General features: G+C 46.3%; 1 protein-coding gene across 1 annotated transcript in view; it reads left to right on the top strand.

Annotated features, from left to right (window-relative positions):
- Positions 1-12,737, top strand: part of PARD6G (par-6 family cell polarity regulator gamma) — a 73,585-nt gene extending 60,848 nt beyond the window's left edge. Inside the window, exon 3 of the mRNA XM_084888050.1 lies at positions 9,854-12,737. Within this exon, the coding sequence (XP_084744176.1) occupies positions 9,854-10,722 (869 nt within the window). The 3' untranslated portion in view covers positions 10,723-12,737. The remainder of the gene's footprint in view (positions 1-9,853) is intronic.
- The last annotated feature ends 1,889 nt before the right edge of the window (positions 12,738-14,626 follow it).

The raw sequence follows: 14,626 nt of genomic DNA on the forward strand, positions 1-14,626 counted from the left end.
CTCACGGGCCGTAGCGGTGAGAACTGAATCCACACGTGCCTCCCCCGCGTGTCTGATAGTCCCTGCTGAGAACACTGAGTGAAAAATTGAAAATACTGTTTTGTTTTCGAATATGCCGGACCGAGCAGTTTCTTGTTTTCTTGTGTTGGAACGGTGGTTCTGGGGTCACACCCTGACGGGGAGGTTGAAATTAATCGCTTGCAATAAACTTGTTGATGTCCTTAGATTCTAATGGACGAGGAGGTATGTGTATGTATGTGCGTTTAGTTTGATAACTAACACCAGCATTCAGTTTCAAGTATTTATTTGGTACAGGTAGAATATTTTATTAGTTAAAACAGATCAACAGTCTTTTTTTTTTTTTTTTTTTTTTTTTTTACTTTTTATTATGAAACCAAAGCAAATAACAGAATTTCAAAAATTAAAATACAGGATTTTATTTCTAAACACTAAGTCTTATAGGCATAACCATGGACACCAACAATGGTGTGGTGAAGGCCTGGGGTGGGGGGCGGCTGCAGGTTAGGGGTCCATGGGGCGTGGAAAGGGGACGTAAGTAATGCTTTCAACAATAAAGATTTTTTTAAAAACAGACGAACAGTCTCAATGTTGAAAAGTGAGTCTATAATAATATATAGTTCAAAGAAAAGTTTCAAAGTCAAAATTGTGTGCAAAAAGCCAGAATGACTAAGGAACTCAGACACTGGCGTGCAGATGTAGTTGCTACATGGATTAACAGTGATTTGAACAACAAAAACGTAGCGTGGCATTTAAAAGTCAGGGCTGGTTTTGACGGTAGTTACTGCCTGACTCATAATTAGGCCAATATGAGCCATCACTATATTTCTGTTTGTGAATTGCTAGAAAGTAAGGGCTTGGGGGACTCATTTCCCTGGCCTACTTCGCCATCCTGGACCGAGAGGGCCAGCCAGGCGGTAGGCCCTAAGGACACAGATCATTCACTCTCCGCCAACACGGCGCGAGGCCTTCTTACCAGCTCCCCGCCGGATCTTCTCAAAACCCAATTCCAGAGCTTCCACCAGGTGAGGGTCCTGATGTCCTGCAGGCGGGGAGGCCACTGAGCTCAGCAGCTGCCCCCCCACCCCCACCCCCGCGCTGCCTTGCTGGGATTTCCCGGGATGCGGGCGGGACTCTCGTTGACAGACACTGGCTGGATTCCCTTGGGGACGGACAGGGAGCAGCAGGGACACAGTCGTTGGCCCCGGGCCGCGGGGAGCCGGGCTGTGTGTCAGGCAGCATGTTGGTGTCCCTGCCTTCCTTTCAGAAGGAAACACACAAGCCAAGAGCCTCAGCCTTTGTTTACAGGTCCGTATGTGGGCAACGTGGTAGGTTTGTCACTCAGGAACTAAGTGGAAATGATAAATGGCTTTCTGGCAACTTCCTAGGTTAGCAGTTCAACGCCATTTACTACAAGCATGTATTAGACGGTGCCGTTGGCTGGGGTTACATATTGTTGTCCGAAGGCGCCCTGACACGCCGTCCTCCCTAAGGGCCTGAGGAGGTCCGGACCCGGGGGGAGCTCTGCTCTGGACACGGCATTCAGACAGGACACTGGGGAAGAGAGAGCAATGTGGACCCCCCAGAAACTGAAATGAAAGTGATAAGTTGTCTGTCACCTTTTAGATAAGAAGAGAACATGTCATGGAAGCATCTGGATTCCAGGAAAAAGACCAGTGGTTTGACTTGGTGACATAGCGTGTGAGGCAGATGGAGGACAGGCCCTGGTAGAACTGGGTACGGGGGCAGCAGAGACGGGACATGGCCAGGACCACAGCTCTGGCCTCATCTCACTGCAGCAGAAAGACCCAGTGGTTAGCTTCGTTGATTTTCTCTGGTCTTTTTCTGGTTGCAGTTTTATTGAGTCACTGTTTATCCTTACAGTTTTTTTTTTTTCCTTTGTCTCGCTTGGCCTTATGTTGCTCTTTTTCTAAGTTTCTGAGGCTGAGGCCTAGATCCCTGAGTTGACTTTCCCTCTCTGATGCATTTGGTGCCGCACACTCCGCACCGCCCCCTCTTACCCTCTGCCCCCTGCCCCGTGCTGGTCAGCGTGGCTCCTCGGCCATGTTTTGTGTTCACTCAGGTTAGTGTGGCTTCTTCCTTGGAACCTTCCTCTCTGACCCATAGATTATTTACAAGTGTGCTGTTTCCTGAGTGTTTGGAGAGATTTTCCTGTGGTCTCTCTCTGGTATTGATTTCGAGTGTGAGTCATGACTCAGAAGCACACTGTCAGAGAGCACACTCAGTGTGATTGCAGTTTTAAAGGATTTGTTGAGTTTTGCATGGCCCAGGCTATGGTCTAGTCTGTCTTGGCTACGTTCCACGGGCACTTGAATGGGTGTCCACTGCTGTTGGTTGCTCTGATGTGTCCGCTGGGCCCTGCTGGTCGACCATCCTGTTGAGTGTATTGCTAATTCTCGGCAAACTTGTTCTGTGAACGAGAGGAGGGTTGGTGTCTCTGTCTCTCCTTTCAGCTCTTCCGAGGCTTTGCTTGACTTTTTTTTTTTTTTTTTTTTAGTTTGTTAGTTTTGCTTTCCAGAACTTGCACGTATTTCCCACAATGTGGTGGGTTAGGGTTTTGTCCTCGTGTGCCCCTTCCTATCTCTGTTTCTCTCGGCCCCTTTGCCTGAAGTCTCCTTCATCTGACGTCAGCGGAGCATCTCATGCTTTCCTTTAATTAATGTTTGTGTGGGTCTGACTTTGTGTCTCCTGTTACTCCGCCTTGTAGCGGGGGGGGGGGGGGGGGGGGGGGAGGCAGTTCCCGCAGACCTAGGGCAGGATGCCCCACCCTCCCTGTTCCCGTCAAGGCCAGAACGTACTCTTCTTACAGCGTTTTTCAGCTTCATTTAAAAGCATGCCTCTCTCCCCTCCCTCCCTCTCTCTCTCTCTCTCTTTTTCTCCCCCCCCCCCCTTTCCCACTAGCTTCATGGTTTCTTCAAGACAGACTCTCTAACTCATCACTGTGTTGCTAAAGTCACAGGGCCTGATGCCAGTAGGAGGATGCACTGAGTACAGAGGCTGCATGCTGGCTAGGAACACACACTGGTCAGTCGTCAGCATTGGAAGCCAAGGAACAAAAGCACAGACAGCCGTACGTGGACCCAGTGAATGTATGGAAGGGGCCCGATAGACCCACATGTTGGGGGCATGTCTGTGGAGCAGAGCAGAATGTGTTCATGTGTTATTTTGCTTTTTTAAATCACTTTGTTTCAGAAATCCTTCTGGACCTTGCTCTATCAATATGGAATAAAAAAAAATGAGAATTTGCTCTGGCCAGTGTGGCTCAGCTGGTTGGAGCATCGTCCAGAAGGTTGAAGATTTCATTCCCAATTAGGGCACATACCCAGATGGCAGGTTCAGTCCCCGGTTGGAAGGCATCTGGTCGATGTTTCTCTCATACACCAAATGTTCTCTTTCTTCCTCTCCCTTCCTCTGTCTCTGAAGTCAATAAGAACCTTTGCTTGGGTGAGGACTAAGAGGAGATGGTAATTTGGTTGATGCTGTAATTAATTCATTGATCCATCTGCTGAAGGCTGGCATAGGACTCTGGCTCCGAGGACGGGCCCTCGTCACGCCAGGTGCCCTGGCATCCAGCTCGTGCCTGCAGGAGGGCCTGTCGAGGCCTCCGCTCCAAGCTGCCTGAATTCCTGCTCCGCACGTGGAAGTTACTTTGTCTTCGAAGTCCTTTCCTGAGTGGTGACCAAGTTCTGCAATCCCCAGAAAACTCTCCGGTGGTGAGCCTGCTCCGTGAAGGGCAAAGCCCAGCTGCCTGGGGGTCTGTTTCTAGCCTCAGATCGGGGCAGGTCAGGTGTAGGCTCTGGGGAGGGTGTGTGCTGGGATCCGGCAAATTAAGGGAAGTATTAATACCTTTTTGGAGGGAACTGAGCTGGGAGAAATTTCCTTGTTTATAGGTTAGGCGTTTGAGGGCATTCTCTTGGTGGTTCCTATGATTATTCTCAAATCACTCTCCTCTCATTTTTCCTTTTTCTTCCCAACATACCCATTCATGCTTTCTGTGGTTTATTGCTTTCTTTTAAATTAATTAATTGATTTTAATTCTCACCAGAGGATATTTTTTCCATTGATTTTTTACAGAGAGGAAGGGAGAGAGATAGAGAGCTAGAAATGTCGATGAGAGAGTAAAACATCGACGAGCTGCCTCCTGCACACCCCCCACCGGGGATGTGCCCGCAACCAATGTACATGCCCCTGACCGGAACCGAACCCGGGACCTTTCAGTCCGCAGACCGACGCTCTACCACTGAGCCAAATCGGTTTCGGCTTTCCATTGATTTTTAGGGAGAGTGGAAGAGAGAGGGAAAGACACATATACCGTATTTTCCGGCGTATAAGACGACCCACTAATTTTACAGTTAAAACATAGGTTTAGGCCTATATTCGCTGTATAAGACTACCACCCACTTCTGAGGCAACACCAGTTTTTTTTAATAGGCTGCCTCTCTGACTCTGGCCAATCTGAGCAGGCTTTTTACTAGAACACAGTGTAGCTTCGGGTACAGAACATGTACACTGTGTTCTAGTAAAAAGCCTGCTCAGATTGGCCAGAGTCAGAGAGGCGGTCTATTAAAAAAAGAACTGGTGTTGCCTCAGAAGTGGGGGGTAGTCTTATACAGCGAATATAGGCCTAAACCTATGTTATAACTGTAAAATTAGGGGGGTCGTCTTATACGCCAGAAAATATGGGGTGTGTGTGTGTGTGTGTGTTTGTGTGTGTATATATATATTTTATTGATTTTTACAGAGAGGAAGGGAGAGGGATAGGGAGTTAGAAACATCGATGAGAGAGAAACATCGATCAGCTGCCTCCTGCACTATCCCTGCTGGGGATGTGCCCGCTACAGTTTTTACTATCAGTAGATGTATTCCTTGCCCTTGACTGGAATCGAACCTGGGGCTTTTCAGTTCACAGGCTGACACTCTATCCACTGAGCCAAACTGGTTTCCGCCAGAGAGGAATATTGATGTGAGAGAAATACATAGATTGGTTGCCTCCTGCATGCCCCTGACCAGGGACCCTTGGGTCTGCAGGTCAGTACTCTTATCCACTTAGCCAAACAGGTTAGGGCAGTTTATTGCTTTTTAATCCATCCATATTTTATCTCACATCCTCAGAATGAGGAAGGGACCATGTAGTTGACACTCCGACTGTTCTGTGGTTGCCTGTGAGCTGTTCTCGCTATGGCTGCTTTGGGGCACCCATCAGAGAAATGGTCAGCCTTTGGCAAAAGGAGGGGGGTATGGAGAGAAACAGCACTCTTGTCAGCTTTTCATTAGCAAAGCAATGGAGACGGCTCCCACCCCAAACGGGGGAGGCTCTTGGACGCAGCAAAAATTCCACGGGCCCATCCACGCCAAACATGACATGCGCGTGTGGGAGTGGCCACACCTTTGGGGATGGCTGGCTCCTCCTCTCGTCTGTGTGGACAGCCCTCACCTCCTGCCCCCGTAAACTGCCTCCATCTGCTCCCAGTGCTTTTCTTATACTTTTCCCATGTCAAAAGAAAAAAAAAAGGGGGGGGGGCCATAGTGTGTGTGTGTATATATATATATATATATATATACCATAAACCAAACACGCTGTTTTTCAAACACTCAGTATTTCCCAATGGCACCTTCCTGACAGGTCATTTCCTTTTCAAATCATTCCTTGCTCGTGGATGGAAATGCAACTGCTTTTTGTGTACCGGCTTTGTATCCTGTTACTTTGCTGAATTCATTTATTAGATCTAACAACTTTTTTTGTGGTGTCTTTAGGATTTTTCTGTGTGTAGGATCATACCTGAAAATAGAGATAATTTTACTTCTTTTCCCCCAATTGGTAGCCTTTTATTTCTTTTTCTTGTCTAACTGCTCTGGCTAGAACTTCCAGTACTGTGTTGAACCGAAGTGGTGAAAGTGGACATCCGTGTCTTATTCCTGATCTTAGAGGAAAAGTTTTCAGTCGTTCACCATTGATCTGATGTTTGCTCTTCTTGGTATAGAATCCTTTTAATGTGCTGTTGGATGGTATTTTGTTGAATATTTTTACATCAATGTTTATAAGGAATATTGATGTGTAGCTTTTTGAAATTTCTTCATGATTTAGACTTTGTAGGTTTTGAGTTTCTAGGAATTTGTCCATTTCATCTCAGTAATCAATTTGGCCCTGGATGGTGTGCTCAATGGTTGGAGCTGTTGTAGTTGGGTGGAGTGTTCTGTATAAGTCCATTAGATATAGTGGGTTATTGTGTTAAATTTTCTATTTCCTTACTTATCTTCTCTCTGGTCATTTTTGAGTTGTGTATTGAAGTCCAACTTCTATTATAAAACTCACTTCCTTAAGTTTTGTCAGTTTTTGCTTTCAGTAGATGTATAAATGTTTGTTATATCTTCTTGCTAGATTGAATCCTATCTATCTATCGCTTAGGCATATATATATATATGCCTAAACCAGCGTTTTTCAACCGCTGTTCCGCGGCACACTAGTGTGCCGCGAGATGTTGCCTGGTGTGCCGTAGGTGCAGACAAGACAAGAATTTTATAATTTTTCACTATTTTGTTTACTTAATATTTCATAATAAAGTAATTATAAAATACTTTCTTTGTGTTTATTTGATTCCTATTCAAAAGAATTACTTTATATATAGTCAATATAGGCACAGAGTTAAATTTTTTAACATTTTCTAATGGTGGTGTGCCTCGTGATTTTTTTCATGAAACAAGTGTGCCTTTGCCCAAAAAAGGTTGAAAAACACTGGCCTAAACAACTGAATGACCAGTCGACCAGTCAACCAGTTGACACTGGTCGCTATGCCACGCACTGACCACCAGGGGCAGATGCTCAATGCAGGAGCTGCACTCTGTGGTCACTGCACTCCGTTGACCGACCCGTCTTGGGGGCCCACTGGCCCAGCGGCAATCACACACTCCCTCAGTAATCCTGCAGGTCCAATCTCTAGAGAAAGGGCCTGGCACCAATGGATCTGCACCCCTGGCACGACTCGACAGCACCTCCAGCCTCCTGTAAGTTGGCTTTGGGCACCGGGGCGCTTTCCCTCCCTAGATGCTCTGCAAGGAAGAAACGATATAAAAGAAGCCTCCAGGTGGCTCCCAACAATTGGTGCAAACAACAGCGGGATGGATCCAGACCGGCAAGGGCATCCCACCTTCTCTCTTACTTTTAAGATTTTCTCATTATCTTTGTCTTTTGAAAATTTGATTGTAATGTGTCTCAGTTTGGGTCTCTTTGACTTCATCTTACATAGAGTTCATTGAGCTTCTTGGATGTTTATATTCATGCATTTCATCAAAGTTGAGAGGTTTCAGGCATTTCCTCTTCAAATATTCTCTCTCCATCCCTTTCTCTTCTTCTGGAACTCCCATGATGCACTTGTTGGTTTTGTTGGCCTAAAAATAGAAGGCCTTTCAAGATGAGAAGCAAACACATGTTTATTTGAGATCAGTAAGAATAGCTATCCAGGAAGCACTGATTCAGGTAGAAGCTCAAATAGTGTTCTGGTAAGGAGACAAAGGCAATGGGTATTTATGAGAAAGGGGAGGGGAACAATTATATTCATTTATATCCATAGAAGGAAGGCATTTCTACAGATGCAGATAACATAACATGGTGACGCCAATTCTAAATAATGCTCTCAATTTTCAGTCGAGTAGCCATCAATCTAGTAGTCATAATAACTATTTTCTTGTTATCTTTGCAAACAATTGGGGGGGGGGGGGGAGAGGCTCAAGATTGCTTAGGCCCAGTCCAAAGTTATTTTGTCCTGCTTTCATATCCAAAGATTTGAGGCATAAGATATGCAAGGCAGTTCCTTTGGGAGGGCAGCTCTGGCTGGCTCCGTTTTAAAGGGACTCCATTTTTATTATTGTTTACAGTGTGCTTTGTGGTGTCCCACAGGTCCCTGAGGCACCGCACATTCACTTTTCTCCAATTTTTTCCTTTTGGTTTCTCAGCAATAATAATGCATATTGTCCTAGCTTAGGCTCATTGATTCCTCCCTTTGCTAATTCAAAGCTGACTTTGAACCCCCCTAGTGTATTTTGTGAATTTTTGTACTTCAGTTATTATACCTTTCAGCTCCAGAATTTCTATTTGGTTTCCTCTTAGGTTTCCTATCATGTAGTGATATTTCCAGTTTGTTCACATTTGCTTTCTGGTCTTGCCTTTTCAGAGTAGTTTTGGAAGGAGGCGGCTTGTTTCTTTTTTTAATGGAACATACTCTCCTGTGGCTCTGAATATCTTGTGGTTTTTTTCTTGAACACTGGACATTTGGATCTAATAACTTAACTCAGGGTTTGCTGGTTTAGTCTTTTTATTTATTTATTTATTTATTTTTTATAGGCGCTCTCTGTGCCTCGGATGAGCCTGAGATGTTTCCTCTGGTCTTCTCTGGGAATGTGTTGCCACTTTGTAATTTTCTTCTATGTGTAGTTGTTTTTGTGATTAAAAAAAAAAAAAATCCCCACCTGAAGATATGTTTCCATCGATTTTAGAGAGAGGGGAAACTCAAGAACGAGAGAATGAAACAGATTGGCTGCCTCCCGTAGACACCCCCATCGGGTTCGAATGGGCAACCTGGGTGTGTGCCTTAACCAGGAACTGGATCCGCAACGTTTTGGTTCACCAGACAACACCCCAACCAACTGAGCCACCAGGCCAAGGTGACAGTTGTTTTTGAACATCCTAGTTTTAATGTCTGGCTCCCAGACATTCTCCCTTTAAATCTCACAGAAGCCACTTGAGCTGGGGAGGGGCTTCATACCTAGGGAGAGGGGCAACGACCAGGGCTACCCATCTCTTTGTCTGCATCTCTTTAGCCAGAAGCAGCAATCAGCCACCGGCACCGGCTCCCAGTATTTGGAAGACAGCCTTTTTGACCACATTGGCTTCCACAGTCTGTAGGAGCTACTGTGTACGAAACCAGAAACCACGTGCACAGCTGCCCGCCAGGGAGTTGGGGGGGGTGGGGTGGAAGGGGGGTGGATGGGCAGCCTCACTGTGCTAGACAATGGAATTTACCAAAATTGACCATTATTACTGTCCAACTCGTCTTCTTGAAGTTGCAGACCTTCAATGCAGACTCCAGAGTTCCCAAATGGTGTCACCAGACAGCTTCTGTCCTGCTGGGGAGAAATGCCTGGTGCTTCCTCTCCACCATCTTCCCAGAACTACAGGCACTCCTAACCCTTCCGTCTATTGTTCGTTCTCTTTATCGCGGTGTCTTGTTAGTACCTCGTAATCTTCCCATCGTTTCATTGGTTGCCGTGGGTCAGTTTTGAGATTGGTAGAAAGTCCATTGGGGGGACGCGGCTGCACTTGAACTTGGCCTCAAACATTTGCCTGGTGAATACTGTTGGGCCAGCCCAGCTGCTACCAGGATGGCTGTGAGCATATCATTATCCTGGAGGATGTTTGATGCTTTCCAGAACGGGAAAGTGTGACAGAATGAACAGACAGTTCAACTCCGAAGTGTGTGTGTGTGTATGTGTGTGGTGAGAGAGAGTGTGTGAGTGTGTGTGTGTGTGTGTGTGTGTGTGTGTTTGGTGTGTGAGTGTGTGTGTATGTGTGAGTGTGTGTGTGTGTGTGAGTGTGTGTGTGTGTGAGTGTATGTGTGTGTGTGACTTGGGGGCTGGGGTTAGTGGGGCCCCCACTCTTCCAATGGTCCCCGGGGTCCCGTGGAGGGGAGAGTCTGAGAAGCAGCTGAAAGGTGAGCCGCAGGGAGAGCCGAGATGGGCCGGATGCAGCCCGGGCTGCAGGCGGCTGCGCTGCTTTGTTGTGCTTTTGTCGCTGGGTCCTGACTCTCCTCTTCTCTTGCAGAGGAGGCCGAGCACGGCGGCGGCCTGGCGACCGGCTCGCTCTCGCGGCGCAAGAAGGCGCTGGCGCTGCGCGAGGAGGGGCCCCGCCGGCGCGCGCACCTGCACATCGGGCTCCCGCACGACTTCCGCCCCGTGTCCTCCATCATCGACGTGGACATCCTGCCCGAGACGCACCGGCGCGTGCGGCTGTACCGGCACGGCTGCCAGAAGCCGCTGGGCTTCTACATCCGCGACGGCGTGAGCGTGCGGGTGGCGCCGCAGGGGCTGGAGAAGGTGCCGGGCATCTTCATCTCGCGCATGGTGCCGGGCGGCCTGGCCGAGAGCACGGGGCTGCTGGCCGTGGACGACGAGGTGCTGGAGGTGAACGGCATCGAGGTGGCGGGCAAGACGCTGGACCAGGTCACGGACATGATGATCGCCAACAGCCACAACCTCATCGTCACGGTCAAGCCGGCCAACCAGCGCAACAACGTGCTGCGCGGCGGCCGCGCGGCCTCCGGCAGCTCGGGCCGCTCCTCGGACAGCGCGGCCAGCAGCCGCCACAGCCTGCAGGCGCCCGCGCCGCCCGGCCTGCCCGCCGCCGCCGCCGACGACATGGAGAGCGACGAGGAGCCCGACGTGGTGCTGGAGGGCGACCTGGAGCCCCGGGCGGCCCCGCGGCTACCGCCTCCCGGCGGCGGCGGCGGGGGCCTCACCCGGCTCAACGGTTCGGGCCCGGCGTCCGGACTGCACGGCGGCGGCGCCCAGAGCCGCGAGAGCAGCCTCCACAGCCTCCACAGGCTCATCAGCTCCCTGCGGTCCGACCCCCGCCACAGCCTGGCGCTGCCCCCTGGCGGCGTGGAGGAGCACGGCCCGGCCGTCACCCTCTAGCGGGGCGCCCTGCCTGCAGCGCCGCCGGGCATCCCCCTGTAGCATCCTGGCCCAGCCCCAGGGACCAGTCCCCTCCCGTCTTTTTTTTTTTTGTTGTTGTTTTTTTTAATAAGAAAATAATTGTATATGTCACCCCTCCTCCTCTGTATTTTTATTTATCCCTCCCTTTTCTTCCACAACCCTACTCGATGTTTCAACGGATGGACAGAAAATGAAAAATACTGCCTATTTTTTTTTTTTAAATAAATTTCTCCACAAACGGAAGGTGCCCACTTTTGCGTGCACACACCAGGCCCGTTGCAGGTCCAGGGCCTTTGTAAAGTTATTTTCTGACCAAGTGTAGAAAATACTTGCTTTTTAAAAAAATTTTTTTTTTAAAAAGACTTTATTTTTTTAAAGGAAGCTTTAAAATTACCCTTTAAAAGGACAAATTCGTGTTTTTAAACGTCAGCGATGCAAACACACCTACGTGTTGGCGGCCGCAGTCTTCTCCGTTTCGCGTGGAACCTTCTGGTGGGCTGGACGCAGCGAAGAAGGTACATGGCAAGAAGGGAAAGACTGGTTTTTAAGAACAGACGCACCCACATCTCTAAGAGGTGTGACTGTAGAAGACAAATTTCAAATGGTCAGTTCATAGTCCTGTTTCAAATGGCCAAATGGGAGCTACACTCCCAGACCTCACTGGGAAAAGGAGCTCTCCCGAGGTCATGCCCGTGACCTGGGACGCCCCGAGGGCTATCAGTAGCCCTCAGGAAAGCAGCCAGCTCTGCTCAGCAATTCCATTTGTGATCAAAAGCCAGTATTTACTTGGAGTTAAAAAAAACCAGTCTTTTCCAATGACTTCACTGACTCTGAGCACAATTTCTGAAATGTTTCCCTAGAAATGGTGGACAGCCCTACCGTACCTCCAGAGAAGCCTTTGAAAGCTCACAGACATTTGGGACTATGTCTGTTACCTTCATTTTAAAATATCTTCATATGAAACGTGATGTTTTTTTTTTTTTTATGTCGGATTAAATCCATTGCCACTTCCCTTTGATCTTTTTAAGCAATATTTACATATTTAGGAATTTTGAATGTTTTATTCATGTTTATACCAATGAAATTTTATATGAAGTGTATATTATGTTTGAATCCGATATTGAGAAAATGTTACAGTTATATTTTGAGGACTAAACTTTGACTAAATAAAGCTTTCATATACATACAGATAAAAATATTTTTTAGGTGGCCTTTTTCAATGCAAGCTGCTTCTCCTGTGGCCCAGCACCCCCTGCTGGTCAATGGCAGAACTGTCCTTCCTTCATGGATGTCAGACTGTCTAAAAACTATCTCACTGTTTTCACTTTTCCTGAACTTGTTAAGTGAAAAACAAAGTATCTTTCTTTTGTGCATAAAGTATTTATTGTTCAGAAATAGCTTTTATTGAGTACTTGTGCCCTGCGCCTATGTTCGATTTTTTTATTTGAATGCCAGTCTCTCTTCTACCCATTTTTCCCTTGGCACAGGGAAGACCAAAGACACTCCCCACTTTGAGGTCCTAGTGAGAGTGCACACACTTCCAAATTTATGGGCTCCAATGAACTGTGCAAGCATCTTGTTTGGTGCCCCAGCAGTCGGAGGTATTTTTTTTTTTAAACCATGACATGTATTATAAAACCAAAACTCTAATGTAACATACTACCACAAAGGAAATGTTATTTTACTAAGTTATTGCTGGTTGAAGAGTATCTTATTGATATAACTGGGTCTGTTACCAAGAAATAAAGTTATATTTCTTACCATGTTTTAAGTTGTTAAGCAAATGTGAATAATTTTTTTAAAGAAAAAAAAAAAGATTGTGTGCTATTCAGAATTTTAGGAGTTACAAACTGCTTGGAATAGCTGCTTGCGTGTATTTTTCTACCCAGGTCTATACTTCTGCCATTTTCTTTAAAAAACAAACAATATTGTATTACGTGTTAAAGTTTTCTTGGTTTTATATATCAAAGAATAAAAACATTTTCTTTGTGTTCCTCAGTTGTGTTCTAAATAACAGAGAGAATATCAGTGTTAACAACAAATCAGATAAACTTATAGCTCTGGTGGGATGCCTGAAATACTTATGATGTGCCTGTCATGGCCCAAATATATACTTATTTTTTAAGCCTCACCAGAGGATATGTTTTTATTGATGAGAGAGAGAGAGAGAGAGAGAGAGAGAGAGAGAGAGAGAGAGAGGTGAGAAACATCTATCATTTGCCTCTTGTACACTTCCTGACCAGGTTCAACTTGACAAGGTTTGACCAGGGATTGAACTGGCAACCTGGGCATGTGCCCTGACCAAGAATCAAACTCATGACCCTTCGGTGTGGGGAGAATGCTCCAACCAAAGGAGCCACACTGGCCAGGGCTGTCATGGGTCATATTTTTTCCACTTAATCTTCACATGTTCTCCATGAAGCAAGTATTATCCTCATTATACAGATGAGAAAAAGGGTCAAACTCAAGCAGGTAGTAGTGTCATTTTAAATTACCAAATTATAGACGTATTTGGTGGGAGATTGATGTGTCATAGGTCTATAACCTTCTTTTGAAATCCTTTTGAAAAAGCTTTTCTGAATTCTTACACAACTCCTCCTAAATACACTCTGGTTTGAAAAATTTGCAATAACACATTATCATCCCACTTCTGGATTAAAAAACACACAAAGAAACATTTTTAAAAATATATGTGTCCTATATTCATCGCAGCATTTTCAATAGCCAAGACATGGAAACAACTTAAGCTTCTATCACTGGAAAAATGAATAAAGATGTAAAGATATATAATGGAATATTATTCAGCCACAAAATAATAAAATCTTGTACAATGTTACAAGGATCAATCTTGAGGGCATTTGATAAGTGAAACACGTCAGAGTAAGACAGATACAGTATGATCTCACTTGTATGTGGAATTAAAACAAACAACAAAAGATACAGGAAACAAATTGGTGGTTGCCAAAGGGGTTGAGGGAGGAAGAAATGGGGGATGGTAACTTTCAGTTGTAAACTAAGTCATGAAGTTGTAATACAGAATGGCGACTGAACCGCATCCAGCATGGCCAGGGGTGAACCTGAAGAGGGGTGGTGAAGGATTAAAGAAGACAGACAAGAGAATACATTTCCTGGCCTGGAAACCATTGTTAGAGATTACGAATAGCCAAACACAAGCTGAACATCTGCCTCTTGTCCTTCCTCTGAAATCACACCGAGTGACAGCCGCAGGCCCTTCACTAACCCTGATCTCCCCTGCAGCTGCGGAACCAGTGCATGCACTTGGCCGCCCTTACTGAGCTTCAGTGGCTTTGCCACCTCTCATTGAGGTCAATGATTACCACACAGTTAAAACTCCATTAAAAATATCTTTATTGATTTTAGAGTGGAAGGGAGAGGGGAAGAGAGATAGGACATTGATGATGAGAGACAATCATTGGTCAGCTGCCTCCTGCATGCTTCTCCTCCCTCTTCCCCCAACGGGGATCGAAGCCCACGATTCAGGCATGTGCCCTTGACCAGAATCTAACCGAGGACCCTTTAGTTTGCAGGCCGACGCTGTATCCACTGAGCAAAACTGGCTAGGGCAAAACTATTTTTAAAAGACTTGTGTTCATTCTGAAGTGGCATACGCTAGGAAATAAGTCAATCACTTCACTTACTTCCAACTTTCCAGCTACTAACCAAGAAAAGGTGCTTAACTCTCCGCTGGTTTGCTTGGCTGCAAAAAGGAAAGTCTCACCTGCCTCTCCCACAGGATTGACCAGAGACTCATAGGGACAGAGACTGTAATTGCTACACAAATGCAAAAGACACTTAGGAATTACATTCCATTGAAACATCAAAATAAAAAAATCACACTTTTCTTTTTTCTCATGGCAAATCT

The sequence above is a fragment of the Pipistrellus hanaki genome (genome assembly GCF_964339955.1).
Source record: "Pipistrellus hanaki genome assembly, chromosome: 6".
In the NCBI taxonomy this organism is placed as follows: Eukaryota; Metazoa; Chordata; class Mammalia; order Chiroptera; family Vespertilionidae; genus Pipistrellus; species Pipistrellus hanaki.